Below are 25,611 nucleotides of genomic sequence, written 5' to 3'. Positions count from 1 at the left end.
AGGCCATGGAGAATGAAACCCAAGGCACAAACGATTGCAAACAGAAGTGTGATGTGGTATGCATCAGGCTTCTGTCTACATGGAATGCGGAGCGAGTTGCCAAAGCCTGCAGCCAGTAAGTGGGGGAGGTGGAGAACGGGCCGCACAGCAGTCAGGGGAGCGAGGAGGGCCTCCCCTGTAAAGGACAGGGAGAGGGGCTGAGAACAAAAACGGACCTTGCCTCTGCAGCCTTCTCAGCCTGTATTCTTCAAAGTTGGTCTTTTGTTCTTGTCTTTTAGAAATACATCCCATGATTGAGCAGGATTGTTGGTCTATAGGAGGCACTCTCCTCTGGGTATTTACAAGATTTAGCAGTTAGCGTGGGGTCCATCATTGAAGAAGCTATTCGACTCACCAGCAAGAAGGAATTAAATAATTTTGTCAATGTTGCAGCTAAGATAGAAGCAAAGGTCAGATAAAAAGTGGAACTAAGTTCCATCCGTGCCCAGAGTCTTATTACTAAAAAGGCTTAAGAATTAGCTCTACTAATTCATTAACTGAGATTCTCTGCTCTAAGGCATTGCGCTGGGCTTCTGTCAAACATGGGAGTTGTATGCTGCAGAACTACTCTGTGCAAGTCCAGTGGTTCCCCTGTATATAACCCTTAGTCCACAAAAGCTTGCAACTTGGCAGACTCTTAAGCCTGCTTTGCCCTGTCTTCTGGTCTGATTTGTTTGATCACATTTCTATTCTCTCGAGTGTTAATGTTATAAGCTAGCAATTTACTTTATTGCCTTATTCATGTTATACCTGTTTGGCCTAGCAAAGCGGATATTCTGCTCACTTAGTTTCAAAAGTTGTAACTGACCTCTCACTGTTTGAAGTTGACTAGATTTTTTTTAGAGCTACTCTTTGTTCTAGTATTCAAGCATTTTAAATCGACTATTTTCCTTTGTTTCAAATATTTTACACATCATATTAGAGAACTTCATATATTCTCCTCATATAACTGCTTCTTATGCTTCCCAGATAGTTTCCTATGTCATACCCTGTGTAGTATTCAGGGTTAGAAATTGTGATTGAAGGAGCTGGTGCTAAAACCAGCTCCTGGGTGTAGGGCATCACCCTGTAGTCAGGAGCTACCGGAAATTCTCCTTTAACTTTTTGTCCATTTTGTATGAACCATTATGTTTAAATGTGTTTTAGATGTGTTCTAATTCTTCTTTACATTCTCAAATACTCAATGTTAATGTCACATTTACAGGTTTAGAAGGCACCAGTTGGCACTAGGAGCCAAAAAGAGCTCCTGGTAGCGGTTGGTTTCAAGCGAACCAGGCTCTACTATGTTAGAAGCAGGCACTAAATAGCTCCCAGCTCCCCTCAATTTCAAACCCTTAGTATTTAATGTGAAGTATACTTGTATTGCGTCCCTTAGCTTTTCTTTATAGAGAGGATCTGCAAGCACAGACTCATTGTGTTCATGGGTTGTATGTTGGATTGTCAGGGGGGCTTCTTTTCATTTTCAATAGTATCAGAGAATACTTTGAGAAAAGTACATTTTCTATGTCAGCATGCAACACTCCTTCCTTAAGCTCACTTGATATTAAGAAATCTATTTGTATGATTTAACTACCTGCAAATAGAACATTTAGTTTCTTGTTTTATGCAAGTCCCTCCATAAATCAAGTAGGGCCCAATCTTGCATTGCGTCAATCAGCAACTGTGAGTAGCTATGCCTAAATGTTGTTAATTACGGCCCTATCGAACTTTAGGTCAAGTACCAAAATAAAATCACCTCCAATAATTAAATTGCCTTCAGAGAATTTCGCACTGTTTCGCAGTGTGCACTCAAAAAAGAATTGTGATGCTCATTCGGTTCATAGAGCAAGAAGATTTTGAGCAGGATATTAATTATTTATCAAACCTTTAAATCCCACTTGATGGCCATCATCTCAAAATATCTTGCCTTATTTTGTTGCACTTGAAGGTGCTTATTAAACAGTATTGCTGCACCTGTAGACTTAGTTGTATAGTGGGAGTGGAATTGTATTGGGTAGTTCGAGCATAGTCTGCAGACTTGACTGAGAAGAAAACTTCCTCTTCTGAGGCGAATTCAAACCAGGGACTTTAGCGCCTAGACCATTAGGTAATCACCCATTTCCCTTATCTAGTTTACTTGCGGATAAAGTCATGTGTCTTGAAAAAAGTAAAACAGTTTTCCCTCAGTGAAATTGTATACCTAAACATGTAACGGGTACCTGATGTAAATATTGCAAAAAACCAGTAAATAACCCTAATTGTTTGCAACAATGCCATAAACAAGCAATTGGATAAGCACTTTCTCACATTTCCCCATCGATAAAACTATCCCCCGTGAAAACAGTATATAGCTATGCTTTTGTGGATCCCAACCCAGAGCCATTTTCACATGACTTATGACAGAGTTTAAAACCATCAGGTTGCATGAACAGAAAATAATCAAACCGTGTGGTGTAAGTCGGCTCTCACTCGGGCTTAAAGGTATACATTGACTATAAAGGGTTGTCTGAGAGTTGTGCATGGTGAGATAGAGGGGATAGCAAGCCGCTTCCTAAGGGCAAGTTGTCTCAGTCATGGATTATATATCTGTTTATCTGTCTCTCTGCGTCTTATGTAACTTATCTCTGGCTCTCTTTTGAAAAGCTCATTCAAGTCCAGCATACAATGGGTTGTGATTCCTTCGATCCTGATGGGTTCGGGTCCATTGTTCTTTCTGGATATTTAACAACTGCATTCATTTTTATTTTTTTTTAATGTTTTTTAAACAATTTTATTGTTTTTTATAACAAACATACAACATTTCAACAAAACGTATCTGTATACATTAGCAACATTTTCACATCATTTAGTTATCTGCTGCATATCCCTTACCCTCCCCCCAAACCGAGCTTACTCTGTTTCGCGCTCTATTGTCCTCTCCTCCGGGGGAACCTCCTCCTCTACATTTCCAGAGGTGTCTTGATCACTTATACATTCTAGCATGGCCCCAAACAGTGTGGCCACTAAATGTTTCCAAGCCGTCAGGGTGCTTGTTTCCTCTCTCCTCCCCTGTTTACTGCCAAGTCCTTAGGTTTGTTCACGTGTTTCAATTGACGCGGTCTAGGGACCCCCCCCCTATTAAACATGCCCACACTGATTCCACGTTTAGTTTGATCCCTTTCTCATACAGTCGGTGGGCTATTTCCCCCCAAAACTTCACGATTTCAAGACATCCCCAAAACATGCGCATCATCCCTGTGTCGTCTTCCTCTCATTTGGGGCATTTCTGCCTTCCAGCATTCTTAAACCGAGCTATTCTCTGGGGTGTCATGTATGCCCTGTCGGTTATATATAGTTACATTTGCTGTAACCTTGCATTTCGGGACACTTTTTTATGATACCCCTGGGCCTGTTCCCATGCCCCATCACTCATGAGTTCACCTGCTTCCCCCCCCCCCAGTCTTGTCTTAATTGGGTCACCTTTATCCCCACTCTGGACATCAACAGCTCATAGATCCGAGACACCTCATGCCCCCCCTCTGCTATGTCATACATCGTTTCTATGGCCTCGCTAGGTAGGTCTGCCAGCGTGATTTTGGACCATGTCTCCCCCATCCTCCTTAACAGTCTAGCATGAGTGATACTGCCCTACGCGTAGCCCCGTTTCCGCCACCAGCTCCCCAAATTACTTTGCTTCTCCCTCGTCCCACTGTTGCTACCCACACAGGCTCCCAGTACTTACGAATCGTATTCCTTAATTGCACATTCCCACTGGTTAATGCCACTAACGGTACTTGCGGCGAGCATGGGGTTGGGTTCCACATGACCTGGCAGGCTTTGCGCCACAATTTCCATCCCAGGTCCAGCATCCCTGGGCGCCCTTTGAGTTCAGGTTTAGGCAGCCAGATCCATTCTCTCAGAAAATACAGGGGGCATTCTAATCTCAATAGCCTAGACTCCGTCGTTGGGTCTTCTGTCAGCCATTTGGACACGTATTGCAATTGGTTAGCCAGATAATACATCTCAAAGTTAGGTAGATTAATACCCCCTTTATCATATGCATTTTGTAATTTCCACAGGGAAATCATATTCCTAGTTCTGTGCCAAATGAAGCCCCTGCATGTGCTGTGTAATTTATCAAAGAAGCGTTTTGGTATCATATGTGGTATGTTACCAAAAAAGTGTAGCAGCCTGGACAATGCAACCATTTTTAGCAGTGCCCCTCACCCCATCATGGCTAGCGGGAGCTTGGTCCAGAACTTCATACTATTTTCAATGTTCCCCATCACTTTCATGGTATTGTGTTTACATTACATCTCAACCGTGTGATCAATATCTATGCCCAGGTATCTGAAGGTGCCAGTCTCCCAAGGTATCTGTAGGACCAGCAGTTGTTCTCGCTGTACCCCCACATACCTCCCCAAGAGGAAAACGCACGATAATGCCGGATAGTGAAGTGTACCGGTCCATTGCTTCCAGGATGTATTGGAGATTTTCTTCAGGGTACTTCAACTATAGTAGCATGTCATCTGCGTATAATGAAATTAGGTGTGGTCCCCCTTTTGTATGGATCTCTACTTCTTCATAATGTTGTCTCAAGTATAATGCCAGGGGTGCCAGGGCTAGGATGTCATGATGCCTATCCCCGGAGCACCAGGCCAGGCCCAGCACCCCCGGGAGCAGGCATCACGCCCCCGGGTAAAAGCCCAGCGGCCCTTTATAGGGGCTCTTTGGACTCTGTCCTGGCGCCGTTGGCGCCAGGCTCATGTTGGACATCAGTCCTGGCGCCATAGGCGCCAGGCTCATAAAGGGAAGTGTTTGGTGCACTTACCTGAAGCAGACCATGCTGCACACTCACCTGATGCAGACCATGCTGCATCAAGAACCAAGCCAAATGAGGCTTAGGAGGGACTATTTTTCTGAAGGAACTATTTTGTTACTTGGGTGGGACTGTGGAAGAATACTCACCTGGAACTTCTTCCAAGGCTATTTAAGCCACACCCGGACAGCCACACGTGCTTCGCGTTGTTCTGCATCCCAGCAGCTGAATGCTCACCGTGTCTGCTCCTGCACCTGGACTCCAGCCACGCCCGCCTCGAACCTGGAACACCTGTAAGGGAATAAGAGAAGAGAAAGGTGAAAACCAAGAACTATTTCAACCTTCTTACCTGCATCCGGAATCTTCACGCCAGCATTCCTGAAGGAAGACTTCCATTTAAAAGCACCACGTTGCTCGCTGCAGCACCGCGCTTCACTCACCTGTACCCGAGACGCCGCCCGGCTCCATCGCGGCTCTCAGTGCCGGTCGCCACATCTCTGCACCGCACCTAAGGGAGAGAAGAAGAGACAAAAGGTGAGCAAGGGAACACAAGAGGAAAGCCGGATTTTCAGCCATATTACTTACCGGCTATTCTTGGTGAGCCATTCCACATCTCGGGTCGGCGCCACATTGGCAGGTACCGCACCCCGGCCCCTATGGGGAAAGGACCAAAGACATTACTGGGGAATTATAAAGACATTTAGAGGGGTCACCCTCATCACTGACTCACCTGATTTTACCCCGGCAATTTAACCCCTCAACGCATCGCCTTTGTTCTGCACCTGAAATAAAGGACAGAAAAAGACAACATAAAAGGAGGCTCACACTTGAACTTTTGCATCTTCATACTTACGGCGTATCGCTCAGTAAAGTCAAGTGGATTTGCCAGCGCCATTCTGAAAACCAGTGAAGTAACTGGACGAACGCGCGCCCCTGCACCAGAAGCAGGATGGAGAGTTCATCCGTCCAAACCATAAGGTGAGCTTAAACCGGGGGTTTTGGAGGAAGTCAGAGGAGAACGAAGGGGGAAAGGGGGGAGCAAGCACATTATTCAGCAGACAGTTAATCCCCTTTCTCATCTGCAGAAGGATATTCCTACGGGCCAGACAAGCAAGATTTGGGGGTCCAGTTCAATTGGTGGTCCGAATTCTGCGCATCACGCTTGAAGAGGCCACAGCAACCCAGACCAGAACAGCGCCTCCGTGGGAGCCAGGTGAGCGTTACATAGGATATATATCATCGGGGACCAAGGGCAACCCTGCTTAGTGCCCCTGCTAAGGTGCCATCTTTCCGAGATAATCTCACCTGTCTTGACTCTAGCCATTTGTGCGCTGTATAGCAATTTTGCCCATTTAAGGTACCCAGGTCCCATTCCATATCCCCTCAGGGCTGTCATTAGCCAGGGCCATTTGACAGAGTCGAAGGCCTTCACTGTATCTAGTGATATAATCGCTATCTCACTCGTGTCCCCTTCTGTATGTTCTATGACCTGGTGGAGTCGCCTCAGGTTGCCAGATATGCTTCTACCTGGGACGTATCCTGTCTGGTCAGGGTGTATTAACTTGCTCATAACCCGTCTTATTCTATTTGCCAATACGGCCGTCAGTATCTTGCTGACCTGGTTCAGCATTGACAATGGTCTATAGGACCCACAGTCCATGCTCGGTTTATTGGGTTTGGGGAGAGGAATAATGATCGCCTCTCTGAGGGATTCTGGCAACATACCCGTCTCAAAGGCTTCATTTAGCATTGCCAACAGTGGGAGGAGCACTGCTTTCTTATACATTTTATAAAATTCACTAGGGAGCCCGTCTGATCCAGGGGTCTTACAGGTGGGCAGCTGCTCAACCACTGTTTCCATTTCTTCCAGAGTAATTGGAGCATCTAGGTCCTCCCTCTCCTCCGTGCTTAGCTTCGGCAGGCCTATATTCTCGAATGTTTCCTTAATCTCGTTTCCCTCGCACCCGCTGTTGTTTCCGTATAGATGCTTACAGAATTCAAGGAACTCCCCGTTCACACCCTCCTGAGTGTCCAGTATCTGTCCCTCGTCCCCCCCCTTACTGCTCTAATCACTGGTCTAGGGGTTTCATTTTTATATAACCATGCTAGCAGTCTTCCAGGTTTGCCTCCCCCAGCGTGTTGTCTCTCTCTATATTTCTTACAGTTTAGAGTACACAATCTCTCCCAGTGCCTTGCACACTCCTGCTGTAGTTGACTTATGGCATCAATATCTTCCCGCAAGTTACTTCCCCCCACCCAGTACCTCTTCTAGCTTTGCCTCTGCCCTCTGCAGTTCCTGTAGTATGCTACCTTGGAGCCCTTTGGATTTAGCTATAGCCGCTCCTCTCATGATCACCTTAAACGCCTCCCATAGAGTACCAGCCGATGCCACACTCCCAGTATTATTTTCGAAGTATCTCTCAGGTCCTCTCTGAACACTGTCTTTCAATGTTTCAGCTTTAAGTCGCCATGTGGGGATCCTGGCCCTGGGAGGTGCATATTGCCATACCAAAGCCAGTGGCAAGTGGTCTGAAAGGACTCTCGCTTTGTACTCTGATTGTGTTATTTCCTTTGTTAGCTCCTGTGAGGTAAATATGTAGTCTAAGCGTATGTGCAGGTTTTGTGGTGCTGAATAAGGCAAGTACTATCTATCGCTTGGGTGATGTGACCTCCAAGCATCTACCAGCTGGAAGTCTCAGCAAAGCCTTTAGGGTCCTGGCAGTGGGGGTGGGCTTGCCCTTTTTAACATCTGAACTCTCCAACCCTGGTTCCAGCGTACAATTGAAGTCTCCTCCCCATATAACCGCGCACCCCAGATACGGACTCATTTTCTTGTATAGAGTTCTGAAATAGGCCGCTGTGTCTTGATTCGGGGCGTATGTATTTGTGATGCATACCTCCCTATTTTCTATCAACCCCCGTATTGCCACCATCCTCCCATCTGTGTCCACCGTGGTCTGTAGGAGATGGAACGGGACATGAGGTGCCACCCAAGTGATCACTCCTCTAGCGTAGGCGGAGTAGGTTGCGCCTATGGTGGTCCCCTTCCATTTCCTCTGCAACACTTCTTGTTTCTCTTTTGAGATGTTTCTCTTGTATCAAGGCAACATCTATCTTTTGCCTTCTCAGGTACATCATAATTTTGTTCCTTTTCAGATAGCTGTTGAGCCCTCAAGCATTCCAGGTCAATATCCTAAGGTCCCCCATTCTTCAGCCGTACCCGACCCCTCCCTCTGTCCCATGTGCACATATCCATAAGCTCGTCCTTTACCAAATAACACAACAAACCCCTCAACTCCCCCCCTCCCTCCTCCCTTCCCGTCCCCAACTGTTGCCCAGCTCCATCCCTGGATCTCAGGCGCTCCCACATTTAGTCCCGTCTCGGCTTGCCGGTAGTAGGGACTCAGCGGGGCGGTTACCAAACTACCAGTAACCTCTCTAAACTAAACTATTGGGGTATGTAAGTGGTTTCACTGTATTCCTGCAATGTTATCTTGTATATTCCACGCTCTAATCTGCTCATTGTTAAGACCCAGATTATTCCTACTTTCGTGTGCCCTATCTTCTAATCGAGTCCCATTATCTCAGATCATTCGGCACCTCTTCTTCCAGGGCGTTACTTCACTTCTCTATTCCATCCGCCTTCTGCGTGTCTGCTCCATCTGGGCAACTCTGACCATCCAACCATTCTGTCGCCTCTTCCGGGGTGCCAAAGAAGAGGGCCCTATTCTTGTGGAGAACTTTCAGCCTTGCTGGGTACATCAGCATGTACCTGTAGCCCGCATCTCACAATCTCTTCACAGTCCTGTAGTTCAGTCGTTTCCTCTGCACCTGGAGCGCATAGTCTGGGTACGCTGTGATAGTTGCGGCTGCCCTTTGTATTGTTCCACCTTTTCGGAATAATTCCAGAATCTTCTCCTTGTCCCGATAGTACAAGGTTTTTGCAGTCATCGGTCTTGGAGGGGCTCCTGGTGGTGGTTTTCTCGTGAGTGCGCTATGCACTCTCTTGACCGCAAAACCTTGGGCGAGTGCCCCTCCCTCTATTTCTTGCAACAGCATGGTCTCTATATAGTCTGTGGGGTTTGGGCCTTCTGCGCCTTCCGGTAGTCCAGTAATGCGTACATTGTTCCTTCGGGCTCGCCCTTCAACTTCCTCAGCTCTGCTTCCCAGGTTGTCTACTTGCTGTCGCAGTACATGGATCTCCGAGGCATGCGATGTACAGGCTACTGTGCTTGAGTTTGATGCCTTCTCCAGTTCACCTGTGCGTTCCGCCATTTTCCTCACGTCCTGTCTCAGTATGTTCACCTTCCTGCAACGCTCCAATCTTAAGGTCCAATGATATTTTGAGTTCAGCCATCGCTGCTTCCAGTTCGGTTTCCCACGCCGATTTCAGGTCTAAGATTGCGTCTAGAATCTGCTGGTCATTGCGCTCTGGTGTATTGTCTGGTGGTGGGTTCTTGTCCTTTTTCCTGGCCCCCTCCGTGGACTGTGGTGGTTTGGTGAAGTCCTCCATCGTTGCTTGTTTGCCTTTGTATTTGGGCACTTTGGAGGCCATTCTAGGCTTCCTGGTCTATTAGGTTGCTGCAGTTGTAGTCCGTTTCTGTGGCTCTTCAACCAGGATCCCTGTTTTGCCTTCCACCTTCCTGTACAATCTGCAACCCCTGGTGCTCTGACCCCTCAGTTACTTGGCTGCTGTTTCCTAACTGCTCTGTTATCACATACTCAGTTTGGGCTGATGTTTCTGTTATTGCTTTAGTCCACCAGACTGTGTCCCCTCTCTTGTGGCCTCGCTTATATCTGTGAGCCATCCTTATCGTGCTTGTGCCTGCCTCCGCTGTATTGCGGACTATTGAGGCTCCTGGCTCCTGTCACCTGGCACACTGTCCGTGGGCTCAAGTTATTTGCATGTTCACTCCAGGGTCATTCTGCATTATGACTCCAGCATACACTCGTGCCACCCACTTGAGGCCACCTACTATTATTCCTTGGTTAGCCCGTGGAGGGGCTATTGGGCGCACACTGCAGATTCCATGCGTGGATCCGGTTACAGCCCTTTCACCAGGCTGTTTGGTGTTCCCCAGCAGCACGTATTATTGGCTTCTTGACAATGGCCAGGGCAACTTATTCATTCGGTCATATACATAAGTTATGGCTTCTCTTTTTCATACATTGTCCTCGTTGTTCGTTTGGGTGCCCTTTTTCTGCATTCAACGTCCCTGCTCGAAGCACCGCACTTCCATCATGCTGCACTGTCTATTTCACGCGATGGGTATGGATATCCCCCAGTGCCTTTCGGGGACGCGCATACACTTCATACAGCTTCCCTGTGCGCATCGGACGGTTCTCACTTCTGTGGCGGGGTGACCATCATTATGTGCCCACCTTTCACTGCATCATTCATTCTCCTAATTGGTCCCATCTGCGCCGGTGCCTGCTTCAGTAGGCGCTGAGGGTTTCAGTTTCAGCATCCGAGTCATGCGCCGTGTGCTCCAGGTATTCCCCTGACTGTGGGTCCGTTCAGTGTTTTGCAGTGTTGGGAGGCAGAAAACACAGCGAGTTCTGTTCAATAAAAATTTATGTGCAGCTTAAACCATCTAAAGGTCTCACAGTAAATCCTGTACATGTTGTTCGAGAGGATTGTGTTCTCCGACGTATTCCACATCTATGACAGGTAATGTCCACAGCTGTGCTGCTTCTGAATATTTTCAGCAGCGGGCATCCTGCGTCGATGTCGTCGATCCGTTGTCCCTCGAGGGCCTCCGTCGATGTCACCAGATGTTATATATAGGGCGCACGGCACCCATATCCTCAGTTCCGTTTTTTCCGCAAACGTGTTTGCTTCGGAATCTCGGCACGCTCGATTCTTTCCTCGTGTACGATGTCTTCATCCTCTTCTACTACCCCGAAGTCAGGCTTTAAAAAATGTCAGGACTGCAGTTCGAAGATGTCCATCACGGACCCACACGACATCTGCCTCTGGTGCCTCGGCGAAAGCCACGCCACCGACGACTGCGAGGATTGCCAGGACCTGACGTCTAAGGCCTTGCGGGAATGGAAGGGGAAATTGAAAGTAGTTAGGGTGTCTAAGCCCCATAAATCGAAGTCCGCTGGGCTTTTGACCGATGACTTGAGGGGCGACACTCGCGTCAGCGAAAATCCAGGGGATCTCGGTCTAGGAGCGGTTCCCGCCATTCCTCTACATCGTCGAGGCATTCTAGGAAGCACTGTTACCGGTCGCCTTCCCCGTCCTCGTCAGATTACGACTCCGCCAGACTGTTGACTTGTCCCACCAAGTCTTTGTCGCCGGCCGAATGGGATTCATTCCGTCGGCAGATGTTAGCGATTTTCCAGTCGCAAGGCACAGTTTTGTCCGCGCCTTCGAAAGAAGCCAGCAGGGAACGAGCTAGGTCCACCCACTTCGGGCTCTGGCGGTCGGCGCAATCATCGGGTGTCGTTGAGGTCCCGCTCGGACAAGGGAGATCGCCATAGCCGTGTCAGATCCAGGTCCTGGTCCTCGACGCCATCGAGACCGTCGGAACCTGTGAAGCCAAAGAAGAAGGCATTGGCGCCGTGGCCGTCGAAGGACACTCTCGAGGCTCTGCCCTAAAAGAAGTTGTCGACGTCGTCGGCGCCTCGGTCGACGTCGACGCCGATTCCCTCGACGCCGTTTGTGGAGGATTTGCCAGAAGTGCCCCGGGGGGGGGGGGGGTGTGGAACATCCGAGGAAGGATCTCAGTAAGTCTCTGAGGCCTGTTTTTGAGCCCTATTCTGTTCCTCCTCCTAGATTGGAGTTTTTCCAACCTTTATAGGATATTTCAGAGGTTAAGGAACTGTCTGATGAGGAGATGGCAGTGCCTCCTGATGTCCCTGATGACCTTTTGTCTGGGCATAGTCAGTTGGAGGAACTCCGTCAGTCATTGCATGACGCTAGTGGCCTTGACACCTCTCCAGAGGTGGAGTTTGGCCAACCTGAGCCTGGGGCGCATGCGGATTCCTCCTATCGGCGTCTCATGTCAAGGGTGACAGAATACTTGGGGTGGTCTGCTTCACCTGTTGATTTTGCTCAGGATGGTTTGACAGACATCCTAGATCAAGGTCCACCCACTGACCCGGTGTTGCCGTTTCACATGGCTTTGCAAAGAAGGGTGGCGGCGGCTTGGACTGCTCCGTAGAGTCTACCGGCAGTTAATAAGTCGCTTCCGAAGAAATACCGCCCATCCGGTGGTGACCCCTGCTACTTATCGACACACCCTACTCCCGAGGGTTTGGTGGTGCAGGTGGCTACGGCCTCCTCGAAGCAGGCTGCGTACCCTACCATCCCTCCTGATAGGGGCGATAAGCGCTTTGATGGTTGGGCGAAGAAGGTATTTTCGGCTGGGGGTATGGCATTGAAATTGGCCAACTCCACTTGTGCCTTAGCAAGGTTTACACACACTCTGTGGAACTGTGCGTCTTTGGCGGCTGAGCATATTCTCGAAGGGGAGGAACGGGATGGTTTTCTAGCCCTCGTGCAAGACGGCAAGGATGCCATGTGCGAATCCGTTCAGTCGGGGTTGGACATGGCAGACTGTGTCAGCCGGTCCATGGCTACGAGCACCGTGATACGCAGGTTTGCGTGGTTGCGGAAGTCAGGGTTTGCTCCTGATGTGCAATCCCGTCTCTGAACATGCCCTTTGATGGAGTTCATCTGTTTGGCAGCAAGGCTGACGAGAGCCTTGAGAGGTTGCAGACCTCCAAAGCTGCAGCAAAGTCTTTGAGCGCTGCAGTACGTCAACCTCTGCCTTTTGGTCCTAAGGGACAGCAATGGAGGGGAGGTTCCTTTCGGTGCTACTCTTCCTTTGGTAGATCGAGAGGAGCTGCCAGTCAAAGGGGCCACCGTAGGAGTACCCCGGGTGGAAAGCAAGTTACTCGGGGTGCCAAAGCCGCTCGGGCAGTTGCCTCTTTGCCCTCAGGCACTGCCGCAGCCGCGCCCGCTCAGTCATGAGGCCATGTCCCATGGTTCGCCGGTTGGGGGCAGGCTTGCGCAGCATCTTGGAGAATGGCGTGCCATTACTTTGGATGTGTGGGTTCTGGAGATCATAGCCCACGGCTACTGTCTTCCCTTCCAGCAGAGGCCACATGACAATCCACCGGGGAAGCTCTCTTTGAAGCGTCCGGATTCGCTCCTTGCACAGGGAATCCTATCCCTGCTGGAGAAAGGCGCCATAGACTGGTGCCTGTAGCGGAGAGGAACAAGGGATGCTATTCCCCTTATTTTTTTTATCCTGAAAAAAGACAGGGGCTTGAGACCCATCATAGACCTGCGTTGGTTGAACAAGCTCCTCAGGAAGGACAAGTTCAAGATGGTAACTCTTTCTCAAGTCCTCCAGGCCCTTCAACTTCAGGATTGGTTGGTGTCTGTAGACCTCAAGGATGCTTACTTTCATGTGCTGATTCATCCCAAGTACAGGAAGTACCTGAGGTTCGCGGTTGGCGACTCGTATTTTCAGTTTTGGGTCCTGCCGTTCGGATTGACCTCCGCCCCGAGGTGATGGTGGTGGTGGTGGTGGCAGCGTATCTCAGGAAAGGGGGGGGGGAATTCACATCTACCCCTACCTGGATGATTGGTTGATCAGGGCGCGCTCTCCCGAGCAAGCCCTGGATCATCTGTCCGTCACCTGCCACGCCCTTCACAAGCTGGGCTTCTCCCTCAATTTAAAGAAGTCACATTTGACACCTACCCAGCGGCTCCAATACATTGCAGCAGTGCTCGACACATCCCTGGGGCAGTGTTCGCCTCCCCAGGTGAGGGCCCATCACATTCTGCAGATGGTGGACAAGTTTCAACTTGCCCAGAGTCTCCCGGCGTTCGAGTTCTTGAGGTTATTCAGCCTCATGGCACCCTGCATTTTCCTGGTGCCAGAGGCCAGGCTGCGGATAAGGTCTCTGCAGTGGACTCTCAAGATGCAGTGGTCGCAGTTCTCTGGCAGGATGTCGGATCCCGTTCAGATTCCGACCTGGGTCGCCCAGGATCTTCTATGGTTGGCCGACGAAGGCAATCTGATGAAGGGAGCACCATTTTGGCAACCATGGCCGGAGGTGACGATCGTGACGGACGCATCCCTCACAGGTTGGGGCGCTCATGCCAACGAGTTGACAGCCAGCGGACGTTGGTCTCTGTCGGTGTCCAGACTCCACATCAATCTGTTAGAGCTGAGCGCCGTCAGGCTAGCCCTGAAGGCTTTTCTGCCATCTGTGCGGGGGAAGAATGTCCTGATTATGACGGGCAATACAGTGGCCATGCACTACCTCAACAAAAAAGGGGGGGGTGCAGGGTCACTCCCGTTGTGCAGGGAGGCGATGCAGCTCTGGTTCTGGGCCATCCAGCAGGAAATTTCGATCTCGGCAGTTCCTCTGGCCGGAGACGAAAATGCGGCGGCGGACGCTCTGAGCAGGCACAGCACAGACTCTCATGAGTGGGAGCTGGCTCAGGAAGTTCTTTTAAAGATCTTCGCCCTTTGGGGAACCCCACAAGTGGATCTCTTCGCCACCAGTGTCAACCGGAAGTGCAAGAGATTCTGCTCACAGGAATTTCCCCCAGAGGAGCCTTGGGGGGACGCGTTCGTAGTGGAGTGGTCCTTCCCACTGCTGTGCGCGTTTCCTCCAGTCCACGTCATTCCGCAAGTGTTGCAGAGGTTACGGAGGTTCGGTTCGCGAATGATCCTCATTGCTCTGGCATGGGCCAGGAGAGCGTGGTACCCGGACTTTCTAGACATGTCCATCTGCCCTCCACGCCGTCTTCCCTACCGAGACGATCTGCTCTCACGGGAGGGGGGTCGGGTTCTCCATCCAGAGGTCCAGTCTCTCAGCCTTCATGCTTGGTATCTAAAAGCTTGAGGTGTAAGGATTGGGACTTCGCCGAAGACGTGATGAGGTGTTTCTTTCGGCCAGAAGGCCCGCAACGAAATTCCTGTACCATTGGCGATGGAGAAAGTTCTGTGACTGGTGCAGGGTACAGAATGTGGATCCTTTCCAATGTTCCATTCGTGTGGTTTTGTTTTTTTTTGCTTTCTTTAGCCTACAAGGGCCTGCAAGTGGGTACCATTAAGGATTACCTGGCGGCGCTGTCCATATTTAAGCGTTCGTCTGAGGAATGTTCTTATTTTAAGATTCCTTTGATTTCCCAGTTTCTAAAAGGGCCAATTAATATGTTTCCACCATCGCCTTTCCAGGTGCCGAGATGGGATTTGAATTTGGTTTTAAAGTTCCTAATGGGAGCTCTGTTTGAGCCCTTACATTCTTGTCCGTTGCGACTATTGTCCTTTAAAACTTTGTTTTTAGTTGTGGTTACTTCTGCATGCAGAGTGAGTGAGTGAGTGAGTTGCAGGCACTTTCCGCCAAGCCACCCTTTACTGTTTTCCATAAGGACAGGGTTTTCCGAAGGTTGTGTCGGAATTCCATTTAAGCCACAAGGTGATTCTTCCGGCGTTTTATCCTCCTCCCACATCCTGGTATGGAAGAGGAGAGGCTCCATAGGTTGGATCCTAGGAGAGCTTTGAGTGTCTATCTCTCACGGATGTCCCGGGTCAGAGTGGACGATCATCTCTTTGTTGGTTATGCTGGAAGCCGCTTGGGTCAGACTGTTTCCAAGCAGACCTTGTCCAGATGGATCATTTTGACGATCTCTGAGTGTTACCATTTGGCGGGAAAGGACCCTCCAGTAGGCTTACAGGCTCACTCTACTAGGGGTGTGGCTGCGCCCACTGCTCTACAGAGGGGTGTTCCTAGTCGCAATATTTGCGAAGCAGCCACATGGGCCTCTGTCCATACTTTTGTGAGACGCTATTCCTTGGACTCCATCCATGGGCAGGATTTGGCCTTTGGTAAGGCAGTCCTCTATTCAGCCATTTGATTGGGCATTCTAAAATTCTAATATTGAAAATTCTTTTCCCACCTCCATAAATTGGTACTGCTTTGGGAGTCTGTCATAAATGTGGAATATGTCGGAGGACACAATCCCCTTGAAGAACAAGTTTCTTACCATATCTGGTAACGTTCTTTCGATGGTATGTTCCTCCGACGTATTCCACATCGCCCTCTCAGCCTGCCCCTCTACTGAATTTCCTATGTGATTGCAGCTTACGTTTCCGCAAGGCTTTCTGCAGTCATACTGGCAGGAGGTTGGTGCCACACGTTCTGGGAAAAAACTGTAACTGAGGCTAGGGGCACCGTGCGTCCTATATATAACAACAGGTGATGTCGACCCTCGACGGAGCGCCTCGAAGGACAACGGATCGACGCCATCGACACAGGATGCCCTCTGCCGAAAATTTTCCGAAGCAGCACAGCTGTGGGCATTACCTGTCATAGATGTGGAATACGTCAGAGGAACATCCCATCGAAATAACTTTAACAGATATGGTAAGTAACTTGTTCGTCTAATTGCTTATCTGGTATTCCTCATATGCAAAGGTGGTTTTTCAAGAGCGGTTTTCTGCCTCCTCTATTTTGGTTGAGATAGTTTTCTGAGCTAATTCAGTGTCTTGTACCCTTTAGGAAGGCTTTCTTGGTTGCTGGAATGTTCGGCTATTGTGGATTACAAATCTGCCAATCGCCTTTCACGGCCAACAGTCTAGAGTCTTCTTTGATTGCTATGGTGAGATCATATTTAAGTGAGCAACATTCAATGCATATTTGGTGATTATAACTGCCTCTGTTACAGAGGTATTATAATCTGGAGTAGGAGTTCAAGGCAGATTCCCATGTGCCTGCATGATTGGAGAAGCAGGCCTGGGAGAAGCTTGAGATTGCAAGAGATCTTTTATATTGGCTGATTTGTAATTTTGGGAATTACCCTGTGGCTTCTCCATCGTGCCTAGACTCAATTGCTGTAGAGTTCCCCTCAGGCAAGCACTCAATATGCATAGAAATTCTACACAGAGCACGTTGCAAGAAGGTGTTGGACCCTTCCCAGGGCTGCCCATAATTACAGTTGGGGCTTGTAGTCGAAAATAAAGACCACTTGATTCCAGTGGATTGATGGACACTTTATTAGTTAAAGCAGTAAGTAAAACAAATGACCAGTGATGTCAGCGCAAGTGAACCCCCACGGCCCCCTACCTCGTGGTTCCAGGTATTTTATACTCCCAGGATTACATACATGGCTGCCAATGGAAGGGGGTGGCCTTGGTCTTTGGCAAGGCCAACCCTTGCAATTTATTGTGGACTGAGACAAAGCCCTTCTTCTACAGTGTTTTGATGCCAGCTGCATTCGGCAGCACTCGTTGGTGTTATCAGTAAGCAGCACAGGGTAATGCATTTCTTCAAGTTAACTATCCTATGACAACATCCACCTGCTAAAGTCGACTCAGACTAAAAGTTGAGAGCACAAAACACACTTAGCTATGCCAAAACGGATCTACGTCAGAAGCATGAATAGTGAAGGCGAGCATTCTTTAATAATGGGTGAGGCGCATCTTGAGCGGCATCATGCGCAGTGAGGTTCAGTACATTTCGGTGTGCAGCTAGAAATATATATTGCTCGTCTCACCCCATGATTAACCATTGCTATTATGCAATGGTGGAGTACTAGGGGAGTACTTATGTGTTTGTGCTTTATTACATTTTTCCTCCACAGGATGAGGCCAGTCTTCTCAGAACTCCAGCTAAGGATACTCTAGTCTTGTAATCAATGTCATAAACGGTGCAGGACTTCAGCTCCTGCAGCACTCCTTTGCCAAATATATATATGCTGTAGATCATTTGTATCCCTCAGGAGCCGTGTGGGGCATGCACGATGCAGAACCCTGAGCGCCACTACCGAGGATCCTACTCCCTCGGTTTAGGATCATTAGCTACTGAAGCAGGGACTATAATCCCTCAATCCACTAAAGGAAAATACTGTTCTCCTGGGGGACCAGGTCCATCTCTCTGCTAGAGCTCCGTCATCTGAGGGCGCGTGCCATCGTTGCTGTTATTATGGTGTTACCGTGGCTCCACATAATAGGCAGATGCATCATTTTTCTTAGCAATGTGAGGAAGGATGAGGCACTCGCTGTCTGCTTCTACTTACTCCGACCATATCGGAGAGGCAACTTTGGGGGCAGTGTTGTTTTTACAGAAACCAAACTGGATCCTCTGCCCTGTCTTCTGCATCTTGGAATGATATGATCTGGTCCGAAAGGAAGGAATTGCCAGAAGCTCTCAGGGCCCACGCTAGCAGAGAACTGGTGGCTTCCTCTGACTTAGAGTGATCTCACGATGTTGGACATCTGGCCAGTGGCTATTTGGGCTTCATTGCACATTTTAGCCAACGACTACTGTCTGGTTTCCTTGTTTGGTCAGATTTGCCTTTTTGGTTGAGCAGTGCTCCGATGTTTCCTGGTTTGGAAGGTGGTTTCTCCTTCTCCTTTCTACTTTAGGTGTACTGCTTTGGGAGTCTATCAAAGATGAGGAATCTCTAGGAGGTAGGAATCCATTAGACAAAGAAATTACTTACCTTTTCAGTAATGTTATTTATGATGGATTAGTCATTGTCCTAGCAACCTGATCATCACGATGGATAGTTAGTTCACCAACTACAGGGGAACAGGGGAGGCACGGGGCATGAGCGGGGAGTGGGGGAACAGGGCAGACATGGGGCATGAGCAGGGAAAACACGGGGCATGAGCGGTGGGTGGTGTGGAACAGGGGAGACACGGGGCATGAGTGGAGGGTGGGGGGAACAGGGAAAACACGGGGCATGAGCGGGGGGTGGGGAAAACGGGAGGGAGACACGGGGCATGAGTGGGGGTGGGGTGGAACAGGGGAGACATGGGGCATGAGCGGGGGGTGGGGGGGCAACACGAGGGAGACATGGGTCATGAGCAGGGGTTTGGGGGCAACAGGGGAGACATGGGGCATGAGCGGGGGGTGAAGGTGACAGGAGGGAGACACGGGGCATGGGGGGGGTAGGGGAACAACAGGAGGGAGACACAGGGTATGAGCGGGGGGTGGGGGGGGTAACAGGAGGGAGACACGGAGCATAAGCGGGTGTGGGGGGAACAGGGGAGACAGCTACTGGGTGCTAGGAAAAGGTGGATTTGATGTTCTGGGGGGGCTACAGCTCTATACATGCTGCCCTTGGCTTTGCATCCAGCATCAAGGGGCGCTGACGTGGGGCTGCACTGCGCCCCCATTGGCTTAGCACATTTCGGAAGACACCTTGCACTGGACTAGGTACATCTTAGATGGGGAATCTGGGCGGAAGGATGAATCTATCAGATATAACATTACTGTGTGGTAAGTAATTTGTCCATGTGTGGTAAGTAATTTGTCCATGTGATTACATAGGAATTTAATTTGCTCATTTGATAACCTGGAAATTAGGTTGACAGGCTCTCGACAAGACCAACATGCAGGTGCAACAGTTCATAATTTATGATCTACAATCTCCAGTTTTATTTCCCTCACCTTTGTTCAGTAACTAGCAAATGCATCAGGCCTCTTATTTTACTTTTACTGTTGAGGTTGCAAGAATTTGGTGTGTTTGAAGCTGAACTATTTCAAATAATCTTTTCTTATTGGTATTGCAGATTCGATGGAAGTACATGATAGTAGACGAAGGTCATAGAATGAAAAACCATCACTGCAAGCTCACACAGGTTTTGAACACTCACTACGTTGCTCCCAGAAGGATACTCCTCACGGGTACTCCACTGCAAAATAAACTACCTGAGCTGTGGGCTCTCTTGAACTTTCTTCTCCCGACCATCTTCAAGAGTTGCAGCACGTTTGAGCAGTGGTTCAATGCTCCTTTTGCCATGACTGGAGAGCGGGTACTGCTCATTTTGTTAGGTGGAAACACCAAAATTTAGCTAAAATGTATGCTGTTAAACAAGTTATTGTAAAATTAAATTGTTAAAAGTGCAAGATGCTCATCTGTCTCCTCAACACTGCTTATTTCTCCAGCATGGGGTCTGGCATGGATTCACATGCTCATGAATATTCCCCGTCGTCAGGCTGGGATTCCTCGGTAAAAGAAAAAATCTGTTTTTCATTTCTGAACTGTCTTTCTCTTATCAACCAATCACTGAGCTCTAGGTCATACTGCCCCCAGCCAATGACTGCCCTCTAGCTAAGCCCCTCCTTTGGCAGCCATCTTCAGATTTTTACTGCAGTGTTCGGAGTCTTCATGCTTGGCTCTGAGCTTTTGGTGCATTTTTCGCTTCTTGAGTTAAACTCTATTTTCCGGTCAATTGAGCCCGTGTGCTCCATCGATCATCCTTCCGACTAACGGGGACCCGTTATTCAGATTTTTCAATGCCCCTCAAGGGCTGTTTTCTTTGTGTTCTTCTTGGAGGCTTCCAGAAGATTCTTCAGGCCTACACCGCGTGGATCATGTCGGACTAAAAGGACAACCTTTCCCTCTTCAAGCTTTGCTGCGACTGCGGTTTGCGGAATGTATACATGGAAGACCAGCATTCCGAGTGCCTGTTTTGCCTGCACCCGACACACAAGGAGGAAGATTATGCATTTTGCCACGGCTTCTCGAAGTGCATGTTGAGGGACCGACATCAACGGTTGGAAGCATGGCTGCAGTCTGAGGCCTCTGCACCAGGTTGTACCCAGGGGCATGCCTCTCCTGGATCCGGAAAAGCTGAGCAGGCTTCTAAGTCCTTTGAGGGCGCCCCACCCATGGGGACCCAACACGAGGCCAAGCACTACAAGTCCACTTCCGTCTGGGTCTCCGCTGCTGTAGGTCCCGCGGAAGTCAGTGCGCGCCCATCATCTCCATCTACGTCAATCTCCAGTCAACGCTCTGGTTTTTCATCCAAGAGAAAGTCAGATAACCCAGGTAAGGTACGGGAGAACCCGGAGAAGACAAGGCAGGAGAAGGCCTAGCAGGGTATGGTGTCCAGCTTACCAGCGGCGGAGAAGGCCAAAGGGTCCGATCCGGCCCTTAAGGAGAAGGCCAAACAGGACAAGACCTCCGATTCAGCCTTGAAGAAGGCCAAGCAAGACAAGGGTCCCGGTCTCACTGTGAAGGCCCAGGTGAAATCTTGACCCCCCCCCCACCTCCCTCGAGGTGGTGGTGGCGGTGTTCCTTTCAAAGGCTGTAGAGGCAGACCCACAGGGTGCCCCGGCGACGGCAAGGGTGACCCTTCCTCGAAGGAAGGATGCTTCGAAATATGCCCGCTGATGAGACGCCGGAGAAAAGGATGCCGACCTCAGCCAGAGACGGACCCCTCTGGACCTGAAGAAAGTGGGGGGGGGGGGCGTTGAAGGCCTTCAGGAAACAGACATTTCGAATGGATTGTGTTCTCCAACATATTCTACATCTTTGACATCTTTGACATGTAATATTCACAGCTGTGCTAATTCGGAAATTTTTTCTACATAGGGCGTCCTGCGTCGGGTCAGTGTCCCTCAAGGGCCTCCGTCAAGGGTGATGTCACCAGATGTTATAAATAGGACGCACAGCGCCGGTAGCCTCAGTTCTGTTTTTTCCGCAAACGTGTTTGCTTCGAGAACTCGGCGCGCCTCGTGTAATCTTCTTCGAAGAATGTCTTTGTTGTCTACCCCTCAGACTCTGCGGTCTGGGTTTAAGACATGCCAGGACTGTAAGTCGAAAATGTCGATTACCGACCCGCATCGCATCTACTTGTGGGGTCTGGGGGAAAGTCATGATACTGACGACTGCTCGAAGTGCCAGTCGTTAACTGCCAAGGCCTTGCGGCAGCGTAAGGGAAAGTTGCAGGTTGGTTGGGTTTCTAAACCTAGAAAATCCCAAAAAGCTACAGGTATTTCCACCGACAATTCGAGGGGTGACTCTCCTCGTCGGAAGGAGTCCCAGGGATCTCGATCCCTGAGTGGGTCCCGCCACTCCTCCTCGTCTCGGCACTCCCGGAAGCAGCATCACTGGTCGCCTTCCCCGTCCTCGTCAGATGATGGCGCCGCAAGGAAAGTGGCTTGTCCCACTAAATCCTCGAGGAATGGAAGCCCTTCAGGGAGAAAATGCTGGAGATTTCTCAATCCCAGGGCACTGTTTGTTCTGCCCACGCCTTCGGAAGAAGCTGGCAAGGAATGGTCTTGGTCCGATGCTCGCCCGCCTTCGGGCCCAGGCACTTGGCGCGATAAACATCGGAAACCGTTGAGGTCCCGTTCAGACAAGGCTCCGGTAGTTCGCCAGAGACGTGCCAGATCCAGGTCTCGGTCTTCGTCCCCAGCAAAACCGCAGAAGTCTGGTAAGGGCTCGAGGTCGGCGTCCACTCCGTCGGCGCCGTGTCAATCGAGTGTGGCTGTTGGTGCTTTGCCTTCGCTCCAGCCCTCAGCGCCGCTGTCGATGCCGAAGCCATCGGCGGCCTCAACGCCTTCGGGGCAATTCGGCCGTAATTTGCCGGTGGAGGCCCCTGGTACTGTGGATCCTCGGAGAAAAGCTATATCCAAGACAGTGAGGCCTGTTGTGGACTCCAGGGCCGCCTCTGTCCCTAGGAAGGAGTTTTTTTAATTCTCTGCATGATATTTATGGGGATGAGGAGAGGTCAGATTTGGAGTTTGAGCCTGTTGTAACTCATGAGGCTCCTGACTTGGTCTTTTCTAGAGAGAGTCAGTTGGAGGGGTTACGTCGGTCGTTGTATGATGCCAGTGGCCTTGACGCATCTCCTGAGGTTGAGTTTGGTAGGCCAGAGCCTGGGGCTCGTGGTGAATCCTCCTTTAGGAGGTTGATATCTAGGGTTACTGAGTATCTCGGTTGGTCCGGTCCTCCGATTGCATTTGATCAGGAAGACCTGACTGATAAGGGTCTGTCCACTGACCCAGTGTTGCTTTTTCATTTGGCATTGCAATAAAGGGTGGCGGCTACTTGGCAGACCCCAGAGAACTCTTCCGGCGGTCAACATGTCGTTAACTAAGAAATACCGCCCATCCAGTAGCGACCCCAGCTACCTATCTACTCACCCTACACCCGAGAGTTTGGTGGTTCAGGCCACTACGGCCACCTCGAGGCAGGCAGCGTACCCTACTATCCCTCCTGATAGGGACGACAAGCGCTTCAATGGTTGGGCACGCAAGGTATTTTCTGCTGGGAGTATGACAATGAAGTCAGCCAACTCGACCTGTGCCTTGGCAAGATTTTCACACACTCTGTGGAATTGTGTCTCTCTAGTGGCTGAGAATATTCCAGAGGGGGAAGAAAGGGATTGGTTCCTTGCTCTTGTGCAGGATGGCAAGGATGCCATGTGTGAATCCCTTCAGTCTGGATTGGACACGGCCGATACTGTTAGCCGGTCCATGGCTGTGAGCACCGTTATATGCAGGTTTGCGTGGTTGCGGAAGTCAGGTTTTGCTCAGGATGTACAGGCCCGTCTTCTGAACATGCCCTTTGATGGTTCTGATTTGTTTAGCAGCAAGGCTGACGAGAGCCTTGAGAAGTTGCAGACCTCCGAAGCTGCTGCTAAATCTTGGGCGCAGCTGTGCATCAACCTCTGTCTTTTCGTCCTAGGGGACAACAGTGGAGGGGGGGGGGTTCCTTTCGTTGCTATTCCTCTATTGGTAGAACGAGATGAGCCACCAATCAAAGGGGTCCACATAAAGGTACCCATAGTGGTCGGGGAACTAGAGGTGCCAAAACCGCTCAAGCAGCTGCCTCTTTGCCTTCAGGCGCTGCCGCAGCCGCTCCAAAACAGCTCTGAGGCCATGTTCCATTGTTCGCCGGTTGGGGGCAGGCTGTCTCAGCATCTCCAAGAATGGCAAGCCATTACTTCGGATGCGTGGGTTCTGGATACAATAGGCCACGGCTAATGTCTTCCCTTCTTAAAGCGGCTTCAAGACAATCTCTCTTTGAAGCTTCTGGATCCGCTCCTTGTGCAGGAAATCTTGACCCTGCTGGAGAAAGGTGCTATAGAACTGGTAGAGAGGAACAAGGGGATGGTATTCCCCATATTTTTTGATTCTGAAGAAAAACTGGGGACTGAGACCCATCTTGGACTTGTAGTGGTTGAACAAGCTTCTCAGGAAGGACAAGTTCAAGATGGTCACTCTCTCAGGTCCTTTAGGCCCTTCGACTTCAGGATTGGTTGGTGTCTCTGGACCTACAGGATGCTTATTTTCATGTGCCGATTCATCCAAAGCACAGAAAATACCTCAGGTTTGCGGCTGGCAGCTCGCACTTTCAGTTTTGGGTCCTGCCATTCGGATTGACCTCCGCCCAAGGGTCTTCACCAAGCTAATGGTGGTGGTGGTGGCGGCAGCGTATCTTGGGCGAGGGCAGGGTTCACGTCTACCCCTACCTGGACGACTGGCTGACCCGAGCGCATTCTCCCGAACAAGTTGTGGATCATCTCAGCCTCACCTGCCGCTCCCTTCACAAGCTGGGCTTCTCCCTCAATTTCAGGAAGTCGCATATGACACCTTCCCAACAGCTCTAGTACATGGGGGCTGTGTTGGGCACGTCCTTGCGGGAAAATGCTCGCCTCCCAAGATGAGGGCTCATCACATTGTACAGATGGTGAACAAATTTAAACATGCCCAAAGTCTTCCGGCTTTTGAATTCTTAAGGTTGCTCGGCCTCATGGCATCCTACATTTTTCTGGTGCCAGAGGCCAGACTGATGATGACAGCCCTTCAATGGGTTCTCAAGATGCAGTGGTCACAGTTCTCGGGCAAGATGTCGGCTCCCGTTCAGAGTCCACTCTGTCTTGCAGGATCTTCTCTGGTGGGCCAGCGAAGAGAATCTGATGAAGCGGGAGCCTTTTTGGCAGCCATGGCCAGAGGTGACAGTGGTGACGGACGCTTCCCTCACAGGATGGGGAGTTCATTCCGACGATCTGACCGCCAGCTGTCGTTAGTCTCCTTCGGAGTCCAAGATCCACATCAACCTGTTGGAGCTGAGGGCCATCAGGCTGGCCTTGAAGGCTTTTCTGCCGTCTGTGCGGGGGTAGAGTGTCCTGATCATGACGGACAACACAGTGGCCATGCATTACCTCAACAAAAGGGGGGTGGGTAAGTTCACTCCTGCTATGCAGAGACGTTGCAGCTCTGGTTCTGGGCAATACAGCAAGGAGTATCACTCTCGGCAGTCCATCTAGCCGGAGAGGAGAATGCGATGGTCGATGCTTTGAGCAGCCAGAGGATGACCTCCCACGAGTGGGAGTTGGCTCAGGAAGTCCTTCTGGAGATCTTCGCCCTTTGGGAAACCCCTCAAGTGGATCTGTTCGTGACTGGTGCCAACCGGAAGTGCGAGAGATTTTGCTTAAGGGAATTTCTTCCGAGAGGAGCCAAGGGGACGCATTCGTTGTGGATTGGTCATTCCCACTTCTGTGCGCGTTTTCTCCGGTCCCGTCATTTCCCAGGTTCTAAGGAGGTTGCGAGGTTCAGATCCCACAGGATCTTCATTGCTCTGGATTGGGTTAAGAGAGCGTGTTACCTGGACTTTCTAGAAATGTCCATCTGCCCTCCACGCCATCTTCCCCACCGAGAGGATCTTCTCTCTCGCGTGCGATGGGGGAGGGGGCGGGTCAGGGTTCTCCATCCAGAGGTCAAGACTCTCAACCTTCACGCTTGGTTTCTAGAAGGTTGAGATATAAGGAATGGGACCTCCCGGATGACGTGATGGAGGTGTTGCTTTCGGCCAGGTGGCCGGCAACCAAATCCCTGTACAATTGCCGTTGGCGCAAGTTTTGCGACTGGTGCAGAGGATGCAGTGTCAATCCTTTTCAGTGTTCCATTCCGATGGTTCTTTCTTTCTTGCTTTCTTTTTCCCACAGGGGTCTTCAAGTGGGTACCTTTAAAGGTTACCTGGCGGCGCTGTCTATTTTCAAGCGCTCGTCTGAAGAATT

General features: G+C 50.0%; 1 protein-coding gene across 2 annotated transcripts in view; it reads left to right on the top strand.

Moving 5' to 3' along the window:
* The window catches only part of SMARCA2 (SWI/SNF related BAF chromatin remodeling complex subunit ATPase 2), a 3,136,185-nt gene that overhangs the window by 1,394,112 nt on the left and 1,716,462 nt on the right, over window positions 1–25,611 (top strand). For both annotated transcript variants that reach the window (XM_069625745.1, XM_069625746.1), the window contains exon 19: window positions 19,369–19,611. In XM_069625745.1, coding sequence (XP_069481846.1) covers window positions 19,369–19,611 — 243 coding nt within the window. The remainder of the gene's footprint in view (window positions 1–19,368; window positions 19,612–25,611) is intronic.

The sequence above is a fragment of the Ambystoma mexicanum genome, chromosome 6p (assembly GCF_040938575.1).
Source record: "Ambystoma mexicanum isolate Mex_15411 chromosome 6p, UKY_AmexF1_1, whole genome shotgun sequence".
In the NCBI taxonomy this organism is placed as follows: Eukaryota; Metazoa; Chordata; class Amphibia; order Caudata; family Ambystomatidae; genus Ambystoma; species Ambystoma mexicanum.
This window is presented reverse-complemented; position numbering and strand designations above follow the sequence as displayed.